The following is a 25481-nucleotide window of genomic DNA, read 5'->3' as shown; positions in this document are numbered from 1 at the left end:
CTAACCACTTCCTAAAGCCATATCTTAACCTCCCTAAGATAGTGGGACGGTTATTATCCTAAAGATACGGCACTACTCCAACGGTGGTTATTGGCTCACCACTATAAGTACACTGACACACCTCAGGTATTCCTAAGTCCAATACTCTCTAAGACCTGCTTACACCCTTGCTAACTTAGGCATCGGAGTGTCCTTGCAGGTACCACCCCCCATTCACACGCGAGCACAAGTCGGACGGAGCCTCCCGAGTTGCGGATAAACCTAGAGTTCTCCTCCACTATACACTTGGGCCGCCAAACGCCATCCATTGGACTAATCTCCGGTTACCTACCGTAACAAGTATAATGCCTCTTTTTGTATTGATGGAGTAGCACAACATGGAGTTGCAGACCCAACAAAAAAGATGAAAGAAAGGATTGCAGAGATAAGAGAAGAGAAAAAAAAATGGTTGAATGCAAAAATGTTGAGAAGGATAGTGGTGCTCTTAGCAAGTGAAAATTATTTGGCTTGATTTTGTTGGGCATTGTAATAGCAAAGGGGTTTAGTTTAGTTATAAATGGATAAAGTTAGTATGCTTTTGTTAGTGTAATCTTAATATTTTGTAGGTGGTGCAATTTGAAGATACAGTGAAAGATTAGACTATGAAATTGTAATAAACTATGGTTCTCAATTAATAGACATTGTGTATTCAGTTATTCCTATTTTCCACATTTCATGACTTCTGTATAATTGATTGACAGAATCGAAGTTTAAGAAAGTAAAAAACATAATAATACACATTTATATAAGATATTGTCATTTCACAATGGCAATATTTTCAAAATGTAACTAATAAACCATGTAAGGCAAAGTTTTCAAAATGTACTCACAAACCATGCGATGCCTTATATAAAATGTATCACAAAACATGTCTTCACTAAATACTAGTTTCCCAACTTCAAGATCAGCATCCAAAAATCACAAACAGCTAAAAAAACAGATAACTAAATGCGATGTCTTATGATATAACCATCTTAAATAACTAAGTCTATCTAAGTGGTCTGAAATTTAGTGTTGGAATTAACTTGAATAATCTTGAGGAAGTTCTTCCACTTGCTGCAACCGCTATTTTTTTTTACATAGCCTCATAATTTTTTGGTGTAATAGTAGGCTAGCCTGAAGGAGTATGAGTTGGTGTAGGCTAAGTATGTCTATAAATGTTTGATGGTTGTGGATTTAGAGAAGCAGGTAGCCTAAAAGTCCTCTGCTTGGGCCTAAATCCAGGATTTGGCTAGACTGGTGGTGCAGGTTCATTTTGAAATTGCTATGCAACAACATGCACAAGATGTAGTTAGTTCACAATAAAATAAGTTGCACAATAATGCAGCAGGCCAAAAGGAGTTGAAAAGAGAATTTACCACTGGAGAAGCAGGCTGAGTGATTGAGATTTTTTCCTGTCCATCTTGTGGGGTATGTGGTCTCTTTAGCATATTTTTCTTATTTTTCTTAGACTTAGACTGATTCAGTTACAAAAAACAATATGCAAAAAAAAACAGTGAATGACTATTAAATACCAATCACATTTCATAAAATATAAACAGTCAAAAACTCTATAAAAAAAAATACAGCTAAGGGTATTTCACATTTCTAACCCTAATTTCTTTTGAAGTAGGCTTTCTGAGGCTTGGGATTGTTGTGAGTTTAACCAAAGGTTTCATCCTGAAATGTGAAACAGGAGTTGGTCCCATTAGGGGGATACATGGGTCGAGTAAAATGGAGTTTGTCCTAATTCAGACCTAATCTTAAATATACACGGGGTCTATTTTTAAGACCCTAACCCAGATCTAGACTCAATGAAACTTAAATATGTTTGGACCACAATTATACCATGTCCAAACCGGGTGAAAATCAGGCATTTAAAGCTTTAACAATAATAAAGAAACTTATTTATAAAGAAACTTACTTATGATGCACTTATTTATAAAATAGAAACTTGTTACCGAAAAATTGATATCCATATTTGAACTTGAATTTGACCATAAATTTTAATTTGATATTTTTTTAGCTATTTTCTAATTCAACAAGTGTGATTAAAAATAAAACAATAACTTTATAATTAATAAAACATAATACTAGAATTAATTTAAAACGTATATACCTTTTTTAGTTTTCTTATGATGCACATGGGTCGGGTGAAACCAGAATCGCCTTGACTCATACCCAGCCCTAAATAATGACTGTGTCTATTTTTAATATCCTTATCCGACCCCAAACCCGGTGAAATCACACCAAATTAGCCCCTAAAATGTTCGAGTATGGGTTGGGTATTTGGATTGGGCCGGACTTTGTACACTCGTAATCAACATTGACCTAGAATTCCATGGATGAAATTCTATAATCTAGTTAACCTGAATTAGAGGAGCAGCCACTGATGCAAGATCAGCAACCTCATTGTTGTTCCCATCTTGATTAACTGGTGCAACTTTCAAAGATATCCCTCTTTCTTTTTGACTGCCAATTAGGATTTTTATGGGCTCCCTTGTATGTTTTGAAGTAGTACCCTTTTTTCTCTACGTTTGCTATAAATAATTTGGAAGGTCCTTCTGACTTTGTTGCTATTAACTGGTACAGGAGGTTGAATTGCTTCCTTTCTCCTCTTAGTTGGTCTACCAACAAGCTTCACAATTCTGGGTGGATCAGGTTTTAATTGGTTAGTTGGTTCCTAAAATTCTTCACTATTTACAGGGTTGATACAAAGGAGGAGGAGACTTGTAGGCTTCATGTTCGACACTCTCGTAGGAATCAAATAATGAGAATGATGATTAAGAAGAATCTGTCACCACTAACACATGATCATCTTCAAAAACCACTTCCTCAATCACAGGATCATCTTCAGTTACAATAGAAGTTTTCACTCCATGCTCGAAGTAAAGGTGGAACTTATTTAGAATGTGGCTCATAGTGAAATCACACATATTATTGATCTTCTTGTCACCACGAAGCACATGCAGACCATCCTCAAACTTAATAACAGTTGGGTTATGCTAGTAATTTTGTTTTTTGTAGGTCAAATACCCCAATCCCTTAAACAGTTCCTCCAAGTCCTTCTTATTAACGAAGTCAACATCCATTGGAGGAAATTTTTCTACCTCCCCGCCTAAGTAACGTAGCTTACTATTTGCAGCTCTTATAAGCTTTCCGCCATGGTTAAATACAGGGATCACAAATATAGACATCTGCAACATTTTTAACCCGAATCATTAAAATTTTACCGTAATGCATAACAACGACAGCCAAGAATATCGTGATTAAAAACACTATATAAGATTTTGATTACTTAGAATATTGACTATGTTTCCCAAAACCTAGCATTATCGAACCCTAATAAAAAACAATGTTCATTCGTTATCCACTTTATCGATTAACTCATACTGATCAAAATGAACGGGAAGCAGTTCATTCCTCAAAGATATGCATGGAAAATAAGTTCATTGTCAATTAACATAATAAGAAAATCAAAACAGGGAACTAATTTTTCACTGCCATGTCACGTAGTTGCCGTCTAAACCTTCCACACGTCCATTGCAGACTCGTTACCAGATTTCTAATCCAGCTTTGTCCAAAGGTTTTGGAGAAAAACAATGGTGGAAGATGAAGTGTTAGGGCTTTTCTAAGAATGAGTGACATCAAGAAGGAGATTAATATAAATGTATAATGAAGGGGTTTATGAGTGCCAAGCGACGGCGACGTTTCAGTTGCATGGAGGGGGTATATAATCCCTACAACAATTCTTATTAACACGTGGTATTTGGCATTGATAACTCAGACTCCACCTGACATGTCATACTGGTCGCGTCGCATGTAGTGGTCACGTACGCAAGATCTGCAGATTGGCAAAAGTGTTGAATGTTGCAGAATTTTCAACTTTGCACTCCAAATTTATGACGCGCATAACTTTCTCTTTTTAAAATATTTTTAATCCGTTCTTCAAACGGTATAAACTTCACGAACCCAATTTTTATATAAAATAAGCTTGAAATAATTTGGAAGTCTGGAAGCCAAGTTATGGCTCATTGAAGTTTGGCAAAAAATCATATTTTCATAAAAATACTCTAACCTCTATTTTCAGCAATTCACCATTCGAAACAACTTTCTATGCTTATAATCAACACTAAAACATACTATATCACAGAAACACAACCCCACATCCTACCACAACCAATCACACCTCAATTTTAAATGATCTCCTCCATGAACTTCTCAATTAAACCAACATGCTCACCAATAACTCATCAACTATATATTCATTCCCATCATCCTCATCATACATCAATACATTCTCACCATAAACATCAATTGCCAAAATTTATACTCAACCCAATTCAACAATTATCATCAAGGATACTAAATATTTAACACAACCGTGCATTTCAACCTATCCTATGGTCACCTAGCCTAAGTTTTCACAAAACATTATATATTATATACGAGAAACTACAACCATACCTTGGCCGATTTTTCGTTAATTCTGGAACACCTTAAGCGTTCCTGCACCATTAGTTTCCAATATTCTAAAACTTCACCAACGAAATCCGGCCTTCGAAACTTGATCTCAAGCTTCCAAATCCTCAAATTGGCTCCATCCAACACTCAATTTCAATCTATTATCATAATGACCACTATAATTAAAATATATCTCACTAACTTAACATATATACAAAGGTTTTAAGGGTGCTTACCTGACCCACAGCTCAAACGAGCTAAACCCGACAATACTCGCAAGTTAACTCGAACCTAAATACCGAAATCATACAAAATTTAACATAATTTCACATTGAGTTTTGGAATTGGGGAGGAGAGAATTGAAAATAAAAACGTGGCTTCCTTAACCAATTAAGTTATGGGTTTTATAGAGCTTGACATTGAGGTCGCACGGCCACAAACGGTGCGGCAATTAGAGCTCCGAATTGAAAGTTATTGAGAATTAAAATTTGAGTGAGGGTTTTAGGTTTCCTCCTTGTTCTTCCCCCTTCCCCAGCGTGATTTCTTGTGTTGGGAAGCAAATGAGCTGAAGCTCATGAGTATTAATGAAATGGGTTGGGTCTTAGGCCCAATACGGGCCCGGTTCGACCTGTTTGGGCAAATCTTAGACCAAATTCTTTAAAATTATTGTCTAAATTCATATTTTAATTAACTCTACCACATTAAACTATAAAATTCTATTCTCTAATTTTTTCTGATTAATAATTAATTTATTCGCTAATTATTTACTAATCTTTTGGGTTTTACACCTTTGATATTTATTATATGGCTAACGGAATAAGCATTGAGTATCCAGTAGCTCATGTTCACACACAAAATGGGTTAGCAGAATCACTGATTAAACGCCTCCAGTTAATTGATAGACCCTTACTTATGAGAACAAATCTCCCAACTTCCTTGGGAGCATCCTATTTTACATGCCACAGCACTTATTCGTTTGAGGCCAACAAGTTACCATAAGTTCTCTCCTATGTAATTAACTTTTGTCTAGCAGTCAAATATTTCCCATTTAAGAATATTCAAATGTGTGATATATGTTCCCGTTGTACAACCTTCTCGCACCAAAATGGGACTCTAAAAAAAATTGGGGATATATGTTGGATATGATTCTCCCTGTATAGTGAGGTATCTTGAGATACAAACTGGAGATGTATTTAAAACTTGATTTGCAGATTGTCATTTTGATGAATCAAAATTTTGAATATTAAGGGGGAGAGAATAAGCTTCCTGAAAAAGAACTTAATTGGAATGCATCATCCTTGATGTATTTAGATCTTTGATCATGGCAATGTGAACTAGAAGTTCAAAAGATTATACATTTGCTATTGCAAATGAATTGCCTGATTCATTTTTTGAGACAAAGAAAATAACCAAATCTTATATACCAGCTGAAAATGGCCCCATTCAAATTGATGTCCTAGTTAGACAAGTGGCCACTGAAACAAATTCACGCCAGAAGTGTGGTAGACCTGTCGGTTCCAAAGACAAAAATACTCGAAAAAGAAAAGAGGTAAACATTATTCCTGTTGGAAAAGATAAAGACATAGTAAAGACACCTGCATTTGTCTAAAATTCTGATATAATTTTGACACCAGAAGACGTTCAGGTACCTAAAAATTGTGAGAATGACGGGATCTTGATAAATTATGTCTTTACCGGAGAAAAATAGACCGAAATAAGACAATTGTTGATGAAATATTTGCATATAATATGGCATTAAAGATCATGTATGAAAGTAAGAATCTTGATCCAAGAACAGTCGAAGATTGTCGACAAAGAAATGATTGACCAAAATGGGAGGAAGCTATGAAGGCTGAGTTAGACTCACTTGCAAAACATGAAGTTTTTGGACCTGTAGTCCGTACACCAGAAGATATAAAACCTGTTGGATTCAGATGAGTATTTGTGAAAAAACAAAATGAGAAAAATGAAGTTGTACGCTACAAAGCTCGACTTGTGGCACAGGGTTTTTCACAAAGACCCGGTATAGATTATGAAGAAACATATTCTCCTGTAGTGGATGCAATAATATTACGTTATTTGGTCAGTTTATCCGCATATCATAAACTGCATATGCATTTAATGGATGTGGTAACGCTTATTTATACGGATCATTAGATCGTGATATCTATATGCAAGTCCCTGAAGGTCTAAAGATATCTAAACCATCCAATGAATATTCACAGGGGTTATACTCAGTCAAATTGCAAAGATCTTTATATGGTCTAAAACAATCTGGATGAATGTTGTATAATCGTCTTACCGAGTATCTGGCCAAAAACGGATTCAAGAATGATGATATCTGCCCATGTGTTTTCATAAAGGAATCTGCATCTGGATTCGTTATAATTGCTGTGTACGTTAATGATTTAAATATCATTGAAACTCTTGAAGAGATTCCAACAATTATAACAGCTCTAAAAGAAGTGTTTGAGATTAAAGATCTTGAAAAGACTAAATTTTGTCTCGACTTGCAAAATTGAGCATATAAAAAATGGGATATGTATTCATCAAACAACATATACACAGAAAAAATCTTGAAAATATTTTATATGGATAAGTCACATCTATTAAGTACCCCAATGATCGTAAGGTCTTTGGATGTGGAAAATGATTAATTCCGTCTTAAAGAAGAAAATGAAGATATCCTTGATCCCGAAGTACCATATCTTAGTGCCATTGGAGCGCTAATGTATCTTGCTAATAACACACGATCCGATATATCATTTGTTGTGAACTTACTAGCAAAGTATAGTTCCTCTCCAACCAGAAGACATTGGAATGGAATCAAACAAATCTTTCGACATCTTCATGGAACGGTTGACATGAGATTGTTTTATCCATGTGGATCCAAGTCACAACTGGTTGGCTATGCAGATATAAGATACATGTCTAATCCATACGAAGGGAAATCTGAAACAGGATACATGTTCACATATTGTGGTACATTTATATTATGGAGGTCCGTGAAACAGGAGATTGCAACAACATCTTCTAATCATGCTGAAATACTAGCGATACATGAAGCTAGTAGCGAGTGTTTTTTGTTCAAGAGCTTGATCCAATATATTCTATTATCATGTGGACCGATTGACGATAAGATAGCTCCAACTGTCTTATTTGAAGATAATACAACATGCATTGCTCAACTTATAGGTGGATACATCAAAGGTGATAGAACAAAGCATATTTTTTCAAAATTCTTCTTCACTCATGATCTTCAAAATCAAGGAACGATTGATATCCAACAGATCCACTCAAGCGATAATCTGGCAGACTTATTTACAAAGTCACTTCTAAAATCCTCCTTTGAAAAAATGGTATATCAGATTGTGATGCGCCGATTTCGAGATAACAAATAATGTCGACAATAGAGGAAGACTGTACCTTTTTTCCTTGGTCAGGTTTTTATCCTTATTGGGTTTTTTTGACAAGGTTTTTAACGAGGTAGTCATCATCACAAATGATATTGTACTCTTTTTCATTTACTAAAGTTTTTTTTCTATTTTTTAGTAAGGTTTTAACGAGGTATAATCCTAAGTGGATATCTAAAGGGAGGTGTTGTGATAAGTGTGATAGTGTTGTGATAAGTATGATATATGTCTATTTAATATGGACGGATCATGGTTTTTCAATGTTGAAGACTCATGTTACCAAAAGAAAATGAATTTAATGATAGTTGAAAGAGATGACATTCATGTATATAAACAGTGGAAGCATCAATCTGAAACAACACACAATACGAATACAAAAATATTTCTCCATCTCTTTCTCTCTTCTTATATTGCAATATATAATATTAATATATGAATTATTTCTATTACATTGAGATAATAATATTGGTGAAAATTAATAATAAAATTTTTTATTTATATTTTCTTATTTTATATTTATTTTCTCTTTCTTATTTATTTATTCTATAACAGAAAATTGATAGTAGAATTTTTTATTTATACTTTCTTATTTTATATTTATTTTCTTTTCTTTATTTATTTATTCTACAACATAAATGTCTTTTTCGTATTTGATCATTTGCTATAAAGACAAAACACTCTTATATAATTCACAAATTTTAATCAGTCCCCTGCAATTTCAATAATTGGTCTAAATATTCTTTTTAAACAGTAAATTAATTATGTATCAGGAGCTATCCTATAACATACCTTGAAAAGAAAGTTATTCCAGTAGTGGAATTTCAACGTGTCATCCTTTATGTTCATTCTGAGTTTCTATCAAGATATTAATGTTTTAACTCTTTATTCATTATTCATCATGACCCTCATTACCATACCACTCCTACATTACACTTCACATCTCATGACTTAGTCAAGTTTTTCTATCCTATTTTTAAGCTTGCTTTACATATACACACTTTTTCGAAATTTCAATTTTTGTAATTTTGAATTCAAATTCAAAAATCTCTCCATTCTCTTCTCTTCCTCCTCAATTAAAAAAGATTCTCTCCATTATTTTTTTCTTCTCCGTTCACTTATTCTCTTCTTCTTTAGTTTTTATTGGTCTCTTCCGTTCACTTTATTGAAACACACCCCACTATCAGGCAGAGACACAAAGCTTTGTAGGGGATCTGCTTCAATCACGGATTCGTAATGCTTTGCGATGACGAGTTATGTATGTTCTTTATTATTTAATCTAATGTATATCTTCTAATTTTGGTAATATTTGAAATATTGTTGTTGTTATGCATATGCATCTTTCTTTGGTATGTAGCTGTTTATGCAGAAAAGCCAGAACCTCATTGTTGTTGCGGAAATATATTTTCAATTCACCAAAAGGTTTTAACCTCTTTTCCTCTTATATTCAATTTGATTACAATATACAAAACCAAATGAGATTTCTTATGTCAAAACCAAAACCAAATGAGATTTCTTATATACAAAACCAAAACCAAATGGGACTTCGTTGGAGAGGTTGTACATCATATAAAATTTTCTTACCAGGGATGATGCAGATTTTGTCTTCAACATGTCATAGTCGAAGGAAGTAAGGTGACGTTTCTGTTGATGATGAGAAATCAATGAATTTAGAAGTTTTAAGTATTTAGTATTTATTAGGATTTTCTCTTCCATCAAATATTATAGATCTTTTTGGTTATTCATTATGCAGTTAATTTGTTTCTATTTATATATGTAATGGATATATTTATTTGAATACAGTAATTTAATTATCATACTCATTATTTTTCTCTTTATTAATATCTATTTTTTTATTAATTTTTCTTCTAGAATACATAGTTTTCGTTGTATTCTTACATGGTATCCAAATTTTTACTACGAAATTGTTGCATTCTAATTATGAAATGACTCTGTGGAGGGATATGATAATTTTTTAACTGATAAAATTTTGAATTAAATTATACTCATGTAATCAGCTCCAAAATTTCTCTTATATCATATGTAATGGTAATTTATATACTACTGAAAAATCATGTAATCCTTATAATATGTTTCTACTAGAGTATGCCTAAACATAAAGCGAGTTATTATAACTAAATGCACCAAAACCATATATCCATTAATATTGAACTTGCATAACTCAAATTTATATTCTTAAACACAATTTAACACTTTCATGTCGTATATAATTTTTGTAGTATTGATCACAATTATATATTTAGTTGTTACTTCAAATTATTGGATTAATTTCCCTGACTTCTCATTCATTTCACACATAAAATAGCTCAATAAATGTTTTGGCACTTAATTTATACAAATTTGTTTTAATAAATTTGTACTCCACTTAATAGTTTAAACTTTCTTTAAATTATACATTTTTGTTCCTTTTTGTACTATTCTATTACAGTTCTTTATTTACTTTACTATTTACATCATTATTTTTTTGTTTTCATATTTAGTTATATGTGTCACCTAAATTCGTACATTCTACCTATTTTTTTTATGTACAATATTATTACTCATAATTTCAATCATCTATCATGATTTTCTTTCAACCAATCATCTTAATTGTACATTATAATTATCTTTATATTCTTCCTCATTATTATAGATTTTTTTGTGAAAGTCATGATAGTTGTTCACATTATAAATATTGTCCTCCTTCAATTTGTTTTACCACACCAAAATAAATTCTTTTAGCACCATCACCAAATTAGTTTGATTATATTTTTTATTATATTTTTTTAAAACAATAACTTTATCTTTCATCAATTCATCTTGATAAAGGATATTAAAACTGTCAACAAAAGTCAAAATTATAAGATAAAAGCTAGAATTCTAAAATTGTAGTCAATCTCACCAAACGATCTAAATTATTATAGAACACTTATACATATGTTATTAACATAAAATACTTTCACAATGAATAATTTTCATTAAGCTTACTTATACATATGTTATTAACATAAAATACTTTCACAATGAATAATTTTCATTAAGCTTACCATATTCATGCATCGCACGGGAGAATTCACTAGTTTAGTTCAGTAACACAGAGCATTTAGACTAATTATATAGATGATTAGAGACTGGTCATGAATTTTCGAATTGGAGACATTTTATTTTTTAAACAAATAATCAAAAATAAAAAAAGTCATTTACTCCATTATTAAATATTAAGTTGAATGAAAAAAATGTTATTCTCTTTTCAATATTTAACATGTAATATTTTTTTGAAATATGAGACAATTATGAGTCATTAAATTAAATTTTTGAGACTTTAGATATATTTGACCCTTATTTATTAAATATAAAGAATTAATCTAGAATAATAATATTTACTAATATATATTTTAAAATTTGACTACATATTTATATAAAAACATTTAATTAAATAATTTTAATTTTTAACACAAAAGAGTATTGTCATTTATATTATTGATTTTGGATTTGGATTCTCTAAAGTTTGAATTTTACTTTAGAGAGTAAAATGTGATTTTTTACTATTTATTTTATATGTGGGATTAAAAATAAATATAAAAGAGAAACCATTTAAGGGTAGAAAAGATCACATTTTATTTTTTAAAGTGAAATTTAAACTTTAAAATACTTTAGGTGGATTTAAAAATAGTTAACATTGTTTGTAAATCCAATCCCATTTGCACATAGCAATGATAGAGGCTACCTGTATGCTTAGTAGGTTAAGATACACTAGAGATATACATAAACTCAAAATACCAAAATGAATTAGTAATGAAAACAAAATCATTTTATATATGTACATAACAAGTTTTAGATATAATATTCATTCATATCTATTCGTATTAGATTTGTTGATATTTAGGTCTTATTAATAAGAATTTGATTTTACTATTAAGTTGAAGTCCTGTGGAAAATATAAATTTTTTAGTTTTTTTTTTATTGCACGTGATTACTTGAGTAATTAGACGTTTACTTGAGAAATGCTGTTAATGTTTTCTTTTTAACCGAAAGGAAATGGACTTGAAAAAGACGAGAGATCCTACGTGTACATAGATCAAAGCAAAACCATGGTCACATAGACACGTATAACCCGTCTCTCTACTCTCCACTCTCTTTTTCCAGTCCTTTCCACTAACGATATTTTTGTTTTTTCCATTATTACCGGCCCAAAAAATAATTTATCTTTACCTAAGATGAGATCTCCTCTTTTTCTCGTCTCGTCAGTCATTGACAATTCCAATTCCACCCTCTTTCACCCCATCTCGCCCCGATTTATTTCTGTCAGAACCCGTTTTTCCATTTCCACGAAGTTCTCTCTCATCTCTCTCTTTCTCTCTCCTTTGAAAGAGAGGGTCCAAGTCTTCTCTTTTCTCTAACTCTTCCCAAGATCTCTCACCGATTTGGATCCTTAACTATTCTCTGTCTCTACTATTCGCTCTTCCACACTCCGTCGCCGGAACTCAATCGCCGATCGCAGATCCGTGTCTTCCACTTCTCGATCTGAGGCACCATGGCGGCCGCAAACGCTCCGATCACCATGAAAGAAGCCCTAACCGTGAGTTATCCTTTGAACTTCGCGAGCTTCATTTTTATCCAGCTCACTTAGCTCAATTCACACTTGTAGTTCTCGAATTTGGAATCAGAATACTTGGTTTCGTCATAATTATCAATGTTTTTACTGTTATACTGAGCACAATTTCGGATTTCAAGTTAAATGCTATGCGAGTCCAGTTTACTTGCTTCCTTACTCTGAATTCGAGCAGATCCGTGTTCTATTTTGTCGTTTCGTTTTAAAATTCTGTTATTTTTGTGTGTGAACTGGAGAGCGAGGAGCTTGAATCGTTGCTTTGTTAACGGTGAATTCGTTCGACTATTTAGTGAACCGAGTGATGTGATTCGGTTTGTGATCTGGCTTTTATGGTTTGCAGTTGCCTAGCATCGGCATCAATCCGCAGTTCATCAATTTCACGCACGTGACGATGGAGTCAGATAAGTATATATGCGTTCGAGAGACGGCACCGCAGAACAGCGTGGTTATCGTTGATATGAACATGCCAAATCAACCTTTGAGGAGGCCTATCACTGCTGATTCTGCTCTTATGAATCCAAATTCTAGAATCCTTGCGTTGAAAGGTAGGTTATTGTCTCTTGTAGTCTTCACCTGAATTTGAGATTTTGCCTTGAAATGCTACTTATATTTAATGCGCATTTGGTTAGCTTATTTTTCTTTCAAATTAAACTAAGCTATTGTTTCTTGGAAAAGGAATGCAATTACCATTTATGCTCTTAGGGAACCAAAAGATAAAAAATCTTGCACCTATGTTCTCATTAGATGAGGAATTAGTTTAGAAAAATGATGTGCGAGTTGGACTATAACTTCTGAAAGATGTTTTGAGAGTTCGACTATTTCTTAATGATCCCTGAACTTTACATGTTAGATATTTTTCCTCCGTGCATTTGCTTCTGTTAAATGCGTTAATCATTCCCAATTTACGCCATATCAATTAGATTTAGTGGTCCTTTAAATTTACCATGTTGACAACGGGTGACTGGGTTTCCAGTGTTAAAAAGAAAATAAGCAATTAACTGATACTATTATGCACTGTGTGTACACACACAAAAAACACGTAGGAAAAAAAATGTTCATAGTGCGTCCAATCCTTGGGTAATCTTCCAATCTTGTGTTTGATTATGTCATGTGCTTTTTCGTTTTCGCTTCAGCTACACACACAGACACAAACACAAAGAAATATTTTTTTAGGGGTAGTATTCAAGTTTTTATTTGATTACATCATGTGCTTTTGTTGGCGCTTCAACTATTTTACTTTTGGGGTTATCTTCACTGACAAGCTACACAATTCCTTTTGAAGCCCAACTGCAAGGGACTACCCAGGATCACCTACAGATATTTAATATTGAAATGAAAGCAAAGGTGAAATCATATCAGATGCCAGAGCAGGTAACTATTATTTACATGTACGTTTGTATATTTTGTAACGTAACGGGTTCAGAGGTTCATTATATTAATATTCATGAATATCCTTATCTCATGTAGGTTGTCTTTTGGAAATGGATTACACCCAAGTTGTTGGGTCTTGTGACACAGACCTCTGTATACCACTGGTCAATTGAAGGTGAGATAACAATAATATGTTTAACCTTAACACTTTGGCCCTTCTATATTTCCCATGTATGCATATTCTAACTCATTGTGCTTGTAGCTTGTTTGAAAGTTATTGACTAGCATGTTTTATGGGATAGAATTAGACGCCTAGTATCTAGTTGGTGTAAAAATCATGATCTTTATAGGGAAGTTCCCTCATGTTCAGAGATTGGAAGGCTATGCTTTTAGATAAATATTTTGTTTTATGTTTTTGCTTTTGTATAGGGGATCTCTTATCCCCCATTTTGTTTTATCCTGCTCCTCATCTCAATGAAATTGTTTTTTATCAAAAAATAAAAATAAAAATAAATGTAACTTGCAGGTGAATCTGAGCCTGTAAAGATGTTTGAGAGAACTGCCAATTTGGCCAACAACCAGATAATTAATTACCGATGCGATCCTACAGAAAAATGGTTGGTCTTGATTGGCATTGCTCCTGGTTCACCGGAGGTATATTTCTGATGCCTACTATATTAGATTATTAGGTCAGGTGGAATACATTTCAACTATGCCATAGTTTTTTTTAGCTCATATTTTCTCGTCTTTATATGTATTGTTGCTGGGATTATCCGTCTATAGTTGTAGCTCAATTATTATCTTGTTACGGTGATGTTTATAAGCCTGATCTACTTTATTTGTGCTTGCTGTTGTTTTATCATAGAGGCCACAATTGGTGAAGGGAAACATGCAACTTTACTCCGTGGATCAGCAGCGTAGTCAGGCTCTTGAAGCTCATGCTGCATCCTTTGCTCAATTTAAGGTGAGATTTGATATGATTATGCGCTTCTGCACTTATTTATTGATCACCTGAATAATTGCATACTTTGACTGCTATGTGTTGGATGAAATTTAATTTTTTTTGGACAGGTTCCTGGAAATGATAATCCTTCAGTTTTGATATCTTTTGCCTCAAAGACACTCAATGCTGGTCAAATTATATCGAAGTTGCATGTTATTGAGCTGGGTGCACAGCCAGGTCTGCATATTTTTGCCTCTCACACCTGTCTCCTATGTATTTATTCTATGGCAACATGGGTGTTACACAAACGTGTCTTGTAGTACCAAGTTACTTGTCCTCTCCTGATTTTTCAAATTTAAATCCCAGTGATACTGGTAATGATGAACATTTGTAGCCGTGATGGGTAATGACTTAAAGAGGCAGTAATTTTTTGACAATTCATGAGGACATGTGGTAAACTTGCATTTGGTAGTTGATGCCATAAATCCATAAGCTGTATGTTGAAATTGGTCAGGGCTCCCGAGGATGAATAGGATATTTTAAAATTGAAATTTTTGTATCATTGTATTAGCTGTGATTAAATTTTCCTCTGGAGTCTAACCTGTTAATCTATCAAATTTGTTTCCAGGGAAGCCATCATTTACCAAGAAACAGGCAGATCTTTTCTTCCCACCGGATTTTGCTGATGACTTTCCAGTTGCAATGCAGGTATTAAAGCAGTTGTTGTGTGTCGGTCATTTTATAAACAATGCAGATATTTGATTTTGAGCTTTTTTTTTTGTTTGGCAGATATCCCACAAATACAATTTGATTTATGTGATTACCAAACTTGGGCTACTATTTGTGTATGATTTGGAGACAGCAACTGCTGTGTATAGAAACAGAATTAGTCCAGATCCAATATTTTTGACAGCAGAAGCTACGTCACTGGGAGGCTTTTATGCCATCAACAGGAGAGGCCAGGTGTTATTGGCTACTGTCAATGAACAAACCATTGTGAATTTTGTCAGCGGCCAGGTAGGTTTCTGATTATCATCTAACATGTAGACTGTGAAATATAATCACACTTTAACAAATTTCATCTGGCTATTATTACAGTTAAACAATTTGGAGCTTGCGGTTAATCTTGCCAAAAGAGGAAATCTTCCTGGGGCTGAGAAGCTGGTATGTCATTCTTTTGTAGAACTCAACTTCAGTGAAAATATTTCTAACTTTGGGTTGTTGCCAATGCAGATGCTGAGAATTTGAATGTGTTGCCTGTTAATTTTCTGTGTTTCATATAGTTCCCAAATGTTAACGTTCTCTGTTGAAACTATAGGTAGTGGAACGATTTCATGAACTCTTTGCCCAAACAAAGTATAAAGAAGCAGCTGAGCTTGCTGCTGAATCTCCGCAAGGAATCCTTCGTACGCCAGATACAGTTGCCAAATTTCAGGTTTGTTGTTAAGTTGTGTCTATAGTTTTTCTGCTGCATCATTTGCAGTGAGTATAATCTTTCATTGTTTTCCAGGAACTGTTATTTTTGCAACTGTCCTTTTGGTTGGTCTATTAGATTGTGATTTTTAAGAAGTATTCACTATATGTTTCAGAGTGTTCCTGTGCAAGCTGGGCAAACTCCTCCACTGTTGCAGTATTTTGGAACACTTCTAACGAGGGGGAAGTTGAATGCCTTTGAGTCATTAGAATTGTCTCGGCTGGTTGTGAACCAGAACAAGAAAAATCTTTTGGAGAATTGGTTGGCAGAGGACAAGCTTGAGTGCAGTGAGGAGCTAGGAGATCTTGTTAAGGTTGGGTTGCTTTAGAAAATTTGAAGAAATTAAGAATATTGTTATATAAATTTTATGCTTTTGCACCCTCCCCTCTTCTTTCTCATTGTCTGCCTGATGTAGTAGTCCTTCTCTTTTGATTGCGTCAAATGGTGTACTTATAATGATATTCACAAGTCTTTTTCCTTCTAGACTGTGGACAACGATCTTGCTTTAAAAATATATATCAAAGCCAGAGCAACTCCAAAAGTTGTTGCCGCATTTGCTGAGAGGAGGGAGTTCGATAAAATTCTGATTTACTCCAAGCAGGTGCCTGTTTACTTATCAAAGAATATTTGATTCCCAATAATTTAATTTTATTATTTCATGTGGATGTTTTACTTACCTATATAGCTAGTATAACGTCCATGTCTTTTCATTTTACTTTAAGAATTTGAGCTTAAAAAGTTTGCACTGCCTTTTTGTTGTGATAGGTTGGGTACACTCCTGACTACCTCTTCCTTCTTCAAACAATCCTCCGGACAGATCCTCAGGTATGAAGAACCTCTGCAGTTGTTTATATTGTAGTTTATTAATTTAGAGTTTAAACTAACTATTGGGTAGTAAGTAGTAGTTCACTTAATAAACATGTTCTCTGCATTAGTTGAGAGTGTCTGCTTAAATTTTTCTGTTAATAGAAATTCAATAAGTTCATTTTGTTTTGCAGGGTGCTGTTAATTTTGCATTAATGATGTCTCAAATGGAAGGGGGTTCCCCAGTTGATTACAACACTATAACTGATCTGTTTCTTCAGGTTTGGTTTCCGCTATGATCAAGCAATTTTGATGAATAGTTATTTGATATCCTAGCTTTTACTACTGAGTTTTTGTGAAAATTATTGTCATCTTCATTTTGGCGGTTCCTTGATCTTTTCAGAGAAACCTGATCCGTGAGGCAACAGCTTTTCTCCTAGATGTTTTAAAGCCCAATCTACCGGAGCATGCATTCCTTCAGACAAAGGTGTTGCCTTTAGTTTCACATTCGTTAATTTGAATTTGGCGAGTGTTTTTTCCCCCTCCCTGCAGTGAAACAAACTCTTTTCTGAATTGTTTTTCAGGTGTTAGAGATAAATCTGGTGACTTTCCCCAATGTTGCTGATGCAATTTTGGCTAATGGCATGTTCAGCCATTATGACCGTCCTCGTATTGCCCAACTATGTGAAAAGGCTGGTCTTTACGTGCGAGCTTTGCAAGTAATGAATTTCCATGTGCATTTTTCTAAATTGAAACTTAGAAGTCATACCTATGATTCATGATTCATTACATTATTTTCGGTGCAGCATTACACAGAGTTGCCTGATATAAAGCGTGTGATTGTGAATACACATGCAATTGAACCTCAGGTTTGTAGTCATTTTGCATGGGTTCTCTCATCTCTGTGTGTGTGTTATTTTCAGCACCATAAGCTTTTTGCCTCCTACTTATTCACTATGTGGTTATTACAGTCACTTGTCGAGTTTTTTGGTACTCTGTCACGAGAATGGGCACTGGAGTGCATGAAAGACCTATTGCTGGCCAATCTTAGAGGCAACTTGCAGATAATTGTGCAGGTACAGAAGTACCAGCGTCTTGTATAATTTATAGCTTACTGAATATAATTTGATAACTAAGCTTGCTTGTGTCTGACTGTCTGTTCAGGTTGCTAAAGAATATTGTGAGCAATTGGGTGTTGACAGCTGCATAAAACTTTTTGAGCAGTTTAAGTCTTATGAAGGACTGTACTTCTTCCTTGGATCATATTTGAGCTCCAGGTAGGACTCTTGTTTTATGACAGGATACGATGACATGCTTGGTCCATGTAGTTGATGTCACTTGGTAGGAATTAGGAAATGGCTTAGTTGTTGGATATAACTAGCCTTTGTATGATGTCAGTTTACTCCTTCTGTCCTTGAGGTATTTCCATTGTAGTTCTGCTAATGTATGTTTGTGAATAATATGGAACAGTGAGGATCCTGAGATTCACTTCAAGTACATTGAGGCCGCAGCAAAAACTGGTCAAATCAAAGAAGTTGAGCGCGTGACAAGAGAATCAAATTTCTATGATGCTGAGAAAACAAAGAACTTTCTGATGGAGGCTAAACTTCCAGATGCACGACCTTTAATCAATGTCTGTGATCGTTTTGGATTCGTTCCAGATCTTACACACTATCTATACACAAACAACATGCTTCGCTACATTGAAGGTTATGTTCAGAAGGTATCATCACAATATTCTGTCTTATAAGTTATGCCCTCTCTCTGTCTATTCATAACTTTTTGGCCTTGTCTTTTAGGTGAACCCGGGGAACGCTCCTTTAGTGGTTGGGCAGCTTCTTGATGATGAGTGTCCAGAAGATTTTATAAAAGGCTTGATTCTTTCTGTTCGTTCACTACTGCCAGTGGAGCCCCTTGTGGATGAATGTGAGAAGAGGTGTGGTGTCTGTCTCCAATCATGTTTTCTTGCTTTGCATTCACATTTCTGATTCTTATGCTGGGTTTATTTATTTTTTATGGTATGCAGGAATCGTCTTCGCTTGCTCACACAGTTCCTAGAGCATCTTGTAAGTGAGGGAAGCCAGGATGTTCATGTCCACAATGCTTTGGGTAAAATTATCATCGATAGCAACAACAACCCAGAACATTTTCTCACAACCAACCCATACTATGATTCACGAGTAGTGGGCAAGTATTGTGAGAAGCGTGACCCCACCTTGGCTGTTGTAGCTTATCGACGGGGACAATGTGATGATGAACTTATTAATGTTACAAACAAAAATTCTTTGTTCAAACTCCAAGCGAGGTTTGTGGTATATATTTGGTATTTCTTCCACAAAATTATTGTTTGGGATTCATTACTTACATGCTTGTATTGTGATGACAGATATGTTGTTGAGAGAATGGATGGTGATCTGTGGGCTAAAGTTCTTAGCCCTGATAATGAGTACAGAAGGCAACTTATTGATCAGGTTGTATCTACTGCTTTACCCGAAAGCAAGAGCCCTGAACAAGTTTCTGCTGCTGTTAAGGCCTTCATGACAGCTGATCTTCCGCATGAATTGATTGAACTTCTTGAAAAGATTGTGCTTCAGAATTCTGCATTCAGTGGGAATTTTAATTTGCAGAATCTTCTTATATTGACAGCAATTAAGGCTGATCCATCCAGAGTAATGGATTATGTCAATAGACTGGATAATTTTGACGGGCCTGCAGTTGGAGAAATGGCTGTTGAAGCTCAGTTATACGAGGAAGCATTTGCTATTTTCAAGAAGTTCAACCTGAATGTTCAAGCAGTTGATGTCTTGCTAGATAATATTCACAGCATTGATAGAGCTGTGGAGTTTGCTTTCAGAGTTGAAGAAGATGCTGTTTGGAGTCAGGTAGCCAAGGCTCAACTCCGGGAAGGGCTAGTAAGTGATGCAATTGAGTCATTTATACGCGCAGATGATGCTACACAATTTTTGGATGTTATCCGTGCTGCTGAAGATGCCAATGTGTACCATGACTTGGTTAAATACTTGCTGATGGTAAGGCAGAAAGCAAAAGAACCCAAGGTGGACAGTGAGCTCATTTATGCATATGCAAAGATTGATAGGCTTAGTGACATTGAGGAGTTCATTCTCATGCCAAATGTTGCTAATCTTCAAAATGTTGGTGATCGACTGTTTGATGAAGCATTGTATGAGGCTGCAAAAATCATATTTGCCTTTATATCTAACTGGGCCAAGTTGGCTGTTACACTAGTAAAACTGCAACAGTTCCAAGGTGCTGTTGATGCAGCAAGGAAAGCAAACAGCGCAAAAACATGGAAGGAAGTTTGCTTTGCTTGTGTTGATGCGGAGGAATTTCGCCTGGCCCAGATATGTGGTCTCAACATTATTGTTCAGGTTCAGTGATTAGTTTTTCTCTCTCTCTCTCTCTCTCTCTCTCTCTCTTTTTGAATTTATTATTTAAATGCATTATATACTGATGTGGGAAGGTTGTTCTTTTTACGATGCAATCTGATTTCAGTTTAGAGTTTTTGAATGATCTGGCCTTTAGAATAAAAAGTTGAACCAAGGCCTGAGGTCTTTGTGGTTATCGTAAGAGCTTGATGTTGGTATAATGGTAATGAACTTATGGAATTTCCAATGCTTATCATGTCATTCTATATTAATTTTGTAGGTGGATGACTTGGAGGAGGTCAGTGAATATTACCAAAATAGAGGTTGCTTCAATGAGCTCATATCTCTCATGGAGAGTGGTTTAGGGTTAGAACGGGCACATATGGGTATCTTCACTGAGTTGGGAGTTCTGTATGCTAGATACCGCCCTGAGAAACTTATGGAGCATATCAAACTATTCTCAACTCGTCTCAATATTCCAAAACTCATTAGAGCATGTGACGAACAACAGCACTGGAAAGAATTAACCTATTTGTACATCCAATATGATGAGTTTGATAATGCTGCAACTACCATCATGAACCATTCACCTGAAGCGTGGGACCACATGCAATTCAAAGATGTTATTGTGAAAGTTGCTAATGTGGAGTTATATTACAAGGCTGTCCATTTCTATCTGCAAGAGCATCCAGATCTTATTAATGATGTTCTGAATGTCCTAGCACTTCGTGTGGACCATGCACGTGTTGTTGACATCATGCGAAAGGTATCTTTGATAGTAGCTGAATGATTTAGTAGTCTTGCTTCATCACTTGCTCGGTATATAATACTAATGTGTTGTATTATTTTCCCTGTGATGTACCATAGGCCGGTCATTTGCGTCTTGTGAAGCCATACATGGTTGCTGTTCAAAGCAATAATGTATCAGCTGTTAACGAAGCCTTGAATGAAATATATGTTGAGGAGGAAGACTATGATAGATTGCGCGAGTCCATTGATTTGCATGATAACTTCGACCAAATAGGCCTTGCGCAAAAGGTAGGCTACATTTGTTAATTACTACTGCTCAGTTTCAATTACAGAAACCTAATAGTTGATTATTATTATTACTATATGCTGCAGATTGAAAAGCATGAGCTTCTTGAGATGCGGCGTGTTGCTGCATATATCTACAAGAAGGCAGGTAGGTGGAAACAGTCTATTGCCTTGTCAAAGAAGGATAACCTCTATAAGGATGCCATGGAGACAGCCTCACAATCTGGTGATCGTGAACTTGCGGAGGAGTTGCTCGTTTATTTCATTGATCAGGTACCAGGTTCAGTTTCCGATTGCATAGATGATTTATTTTCTCTCATTATCCTTTTATTCTCTGCTAATGCACTGCGTAATGGCACAAGGCACTAGATCTTATGGAAATGTTACTATATGTCCATTCTTTTTACAATTTACATTGGTAATTGCATATTAGCGGTACGACTTGTAGCATGTGCAATTTTAAGTCAAGCAGAATAATTGTTGACACCTGGTTTTGATAATAATTTCTTAGTCAAGGTTATAGTTACTCCTCCTTCTGACATCCTTTTCTGTCTTGCTGTCAAAAACTTTTGATTGAAGAATTGTTATGGCTGCCGATGAAAGATTTGACTCAATTGAATTATTCTGTCATCTGAGTTCGGTCCCTTGCTATTTCTTGGCATGGCCCATTTGAATGCTAATATAGTGATATTCCAATCTTTTATGTTATACGATTGAGTCTTCTAACTTTTCTTTCTCAAACTTGTGCAGGGAAAGAAGGAATGCTTTGCCTCGTGTCTCTTCGTTTGCTATGATTTAATACGGGCTGACATTGTTCTTGAACTGGCTTGGATGCACAATATGATTGATTTTGCCTTCCCATATCTCTTGCAGGTATGCATTTTCTGTTCCGTGGAGTAGTATCACTTGTAATTAGATTCACATGTATTTTATTCGCTTACAATATGTTGATAATAGGCTACAAAACTTTACATACTAATTAGTGCTCCTTCCCCCTCCCTGACATCTCAGGGAGTTATGGTGGTATAGTGGATTTGACTGCCTTTGCAAGGTCTTTGGTAGTCTATAGATGTCTTGAACAGTTACTTTGATATTGCACTTCGCGGGTAAATGAGGAAATAATAGAAACTTCTATGCATGCCAGTGATGTTTTGTGGTTGTCTTACACTTGTTCTATCAATTCTTTGATTGGTTATCACATTTTCTTATTATTATTTCTGTCATATAGTACTACTCTCTCACCGGATCTCCTTTGCTTTTGTAGTTTATCCGTGAATATACTGGCAAGGTTGATGAGCTGGTGAAGGACAAAATTGAAGCGCAGAATGAAGTGAAGGTTAAAGAGCAAGAGGAAAAGGATGTTGTTGCACAACAGGTAATTGGTTTGGTTGTTTTCTGTTAATATAATTTTTGCCGTGGCTTTGTTGAGTACTTGTGACTTCCATGGAAGCAAAGTTTTCAAAATTGTTTCCTTCTTTTGTCAAAAATGCCGCCTTATCCTTGACTCAATACGGCCCTTGGGTTACTTATTCTGGGATATGATTTCTGTTGCAGAACATGTATGCTCAATTGTTGCCACTTGCTTTGCCCGCACCACCAATGCCTGGAATGGGAGGAGGTATGGGAGGAGGCTATGGTCCTCCTCCTCCCCCTCCTCAAATGGGTGGACTAGGGATGCCACCAATGCCTCCTTTTGGCATGCCACCCATGGGTAGCAGTTATTGACAGGTATCAAACCATGTCGTGTTTAGTGTGAACTAGGTCCTCATGGAGAGTAATTTAGCAGCTTCGGCGGTCGCATAGAATTTCTTCTGGGATTTTGGTGCAGTATTCTTTCCTTGCTTAGCGTGGTGGTTTAGGTTCAATTTATAAAATAATTTCAGGTTTCTGGTGGTGGTTCGTGTCATAATAGTCTTTCTAGTTTCTTTTTGTTTGTAGATGCGGCATTTTTTGGGCTTCTGGCCCTAGCTAGCTGATGAAATTCTGTATAATACCATTTTATTGTATTAAATGAACTCGTCCAATGTTTAATACCAAAATTTACCGACTCTGAATCCCATCATGATGTGCACATGTCCTTACCCCTCAATTAAGTCGATTCTTCCATTCTGGTGTAACCTCTAACTACAACCTTACTTGCTTTTAGTGTGCAGATTGTTTTAAAATTTGCGAGGCGTTTTTTTCCTTTTTTGGGTGCACTACTTATTTCATGTTTAACCGTATTTATTATCAGCTGCCATTGCTTTTGTTGCAGGTTTTTTTATGCTATTAATAACAAATTTTTAACAACTCTAAGTGAAATTCTAAAGTGGTGCTGAGATTAGTTCTCCACTTCATTCCATGCTGAATTAGACGAGATGATATTTTAATTTTGATGTTAAATGTTTGAAAAGATGATGTTATTTAATGTTAATGGTCACATTTTTTGTGAGGATAAAATATTTTATGGTTTATTAAGATTAAATGGTGTTGTTTCATTCATTCAGTGTTTAGCACCAAAAATAAAAAAATGACGTCGTCTTGTCTAGTCGAGCATAGAAGAAAAAATGGATGCTTTTCATTTTTTTTTTAACAATTGACGGAGTAAAGTATGATTTCTCACCATTAATTTGTAAGTAAGACCAAGAATAAATATGAGAAAAAGAGCAACGAAGGGTTCGAGATCATACTTTACGATGTGACGAATATCTCGAGGAGAAAGAAGTGGAACTAATGTGGTATAATTTTTTCAGTCTGATCATTTTTCTAGTGCAATTGAAATTTTAAGACTTTTTCAAGTGAATGTGATTGAGAGGATTAAATGGCTCAAGTGCTGGGGACTCGATTACAAATTACAAAGGCCAACTAATATGTATTCTCTCATCCCGATATCATTCAATTCAACGTTACTATGGTTGATATATTTTTTAAATTTGTATGCACCTTGACCATAATAGTTCGCAAGACGATATTCAAGTATATACATTATGGTGTTTACTTGGGTGAATATGATTGACTTTTTAAAAGTACAAAAATTAAAGAAATTGTGACTATTTGTTTTGAATTTTTTTCTTTGCCTGGTGGTCTAAATCATTAACACTTTCTACTTGATAGTTCTGCAGATTTTGTGGTGTTAATCTAGAAAATCTTAAATCGAACTTAGAAAAACTTAGCCTTTTTTGGGTGGTGTTATATTGTTTTAGTCAATGTTCTTGTTAGTATGCTACTTACTATTCGGTAATATATATTTTAGTATTTTACCTAAATTCGGGATGAGAAAGGTGGGTTGGGAACACAAATCCAAAGAGCAGAAACTATGCGAAGCTTTAGATAAGATGGATAGTAGGGGTGGTAACACCATCTGAACTCGTGGGTATTCATCCCGCCCCTATTCGCTTGGGGTGGGTAATTATCCGTCTCGCACCAGAGCAGGTTTTTAGCGGAGCGGGTTCTTGGGCGGGGCGGGACCGGGCTGCCGGATTTAGGTTCTACCCGCCCCTACCCGTCGCGGTATATATATATATGTGTAATATATGTAAAATAATTAGTAAAAATGATTGATAATATTGTATCATATTTAAAATTTTACTTTAATTTATGTTATGTATGTGATGATGGTTATATAAATTTTGAAATTTAATTTTATTTATCAAATTTTAATAATTATAGGGGCGGGTAGAAGTGGGGCGGATACCCGCAGAGGCGGGTTAAGATTCAACCTTTTACTACCCGCGAGTAGGAGTGAGACGGGTTTTATGCAGATTATTGTAAGGCGGAGCGGGATCGGGTAGAGCAAAAACTCGCCCCTATCCGGTCCTATTGCCACCCGCACAGTAACTACAAATTTTAACATTCTTTCAGAAACAACAAATATTATTAGTCTAAAAAGATATCTTTAATTTATCCTCCTTAATAAATATATTATTTATTAAAAAGTATTATACTATAATTTAATCATATTGTATATGCATAAAAAATAATTAAA

At 34.9% G+C, this 25481-nt stretch overlaps 1 protein-coding gene across 2 annotated transcripts; it reads left to right on the top strand.

Moving 5' to 3' along the window:
• The first annotated feature begins 12211 nt into the window (after positions 1 to 12211).
• On the top strand, positions 12212 to 23556 carry LOC130940906 (clathrin heavy chain 2). 2 transcript variants are annotated; one of them, XM_057869189.1, is made up of 30 exons: positions 12212 to 12471; positions 12845 to 13049; positions 13787 to 13875; positions 13972 to 14050; positions 14402 to 14529; positions 14741 to 14839; positions 14947 to 15055; positions 15447 to 15526; positions 15608 to 15835; positions 15917 to 15982; positions 16137 to 16253; positions 16408 to 16605; positions 16777 to 16893; positions 17058 to 17117; positions 17291 to 17377; positions 17500 to 17583; positions 17681 to 17815; positions 17903 to 17965; positions 18068 to 18172; positions 18261 to 18373; positions 18567 to 18819; positions 18896 to 19032; positions 19123 to 19401; positions 19483 to 20485; positions 20763 to 21248; positions 21350 to 21520; positions 21605 to 21790; positions 22268 to 22390; positions 22782 to 22892; positions 23072 to 23556. In XM_057869189.1, exons 1-30 carry the CDS (start codon positions 12427 to 12429, stop codon positions 23240 to 23242), a joined length of 5127 nt encoding a protein of 1708 aa, XP_057725172.1. In that variant the 5' UTR covers positions 12212 to 12426; the 3' UTR covers positions 23243 to 23556. The 2 variants fall into 2 exon arrangements, with proteins under 2 accessions (XP_057725172.1, XP_057725171.1); XM_057869188.1 differs by having other exon boundaries at positions 17903 to 18172.
• The last annotated feature ends 1925 nt before the right edge of the window (positions 23557 to 25481 follow it).

The sequence above is a fragment of the Arachis stenosperma genome, chromosome 7 (assembly GCF_014773155.1).
Source record: "Arachis stenosperma cultivar V10309 chromosome 7, arast.V10309.gnm1.PFL2, whole genome shotgun sequence".
Classification (NCBI taxonomy): Eukaryota; Viridiplantae; Streptophyta; class Magnoliopsida; order Fabales; family Fabaceae; genus Arachis; species Arachis stenosperma.
The sequence above is the reverse complement of the archived record's forward strand: the minus strand, read 5'-3'. Positions and strand labels throughout refer to the sequence as shown.

Coding starts and splice junctions, on each gene's coding strand:
- LOC130940906 (XM_057869188.1), top strand. CDS start 12,427: ATGGCGGCCGCAAACGCTCCGATCACCATGAAAGAAGCCCTAACC. Junction 13,876..13,971: donor CATATCAGATGCCAGAGCAG/GTAACTATTATT, acceptor TATCTCATGTAG/GTTGTCTTTTGGAAATGGAT. Junction 14,530..14,740: donor TTGCTCCTGGTTCACCGGAG/GTATATTTCTGA, acceptor GTTTTATCATAG/AGGCCACAATTGGTGAAGGG.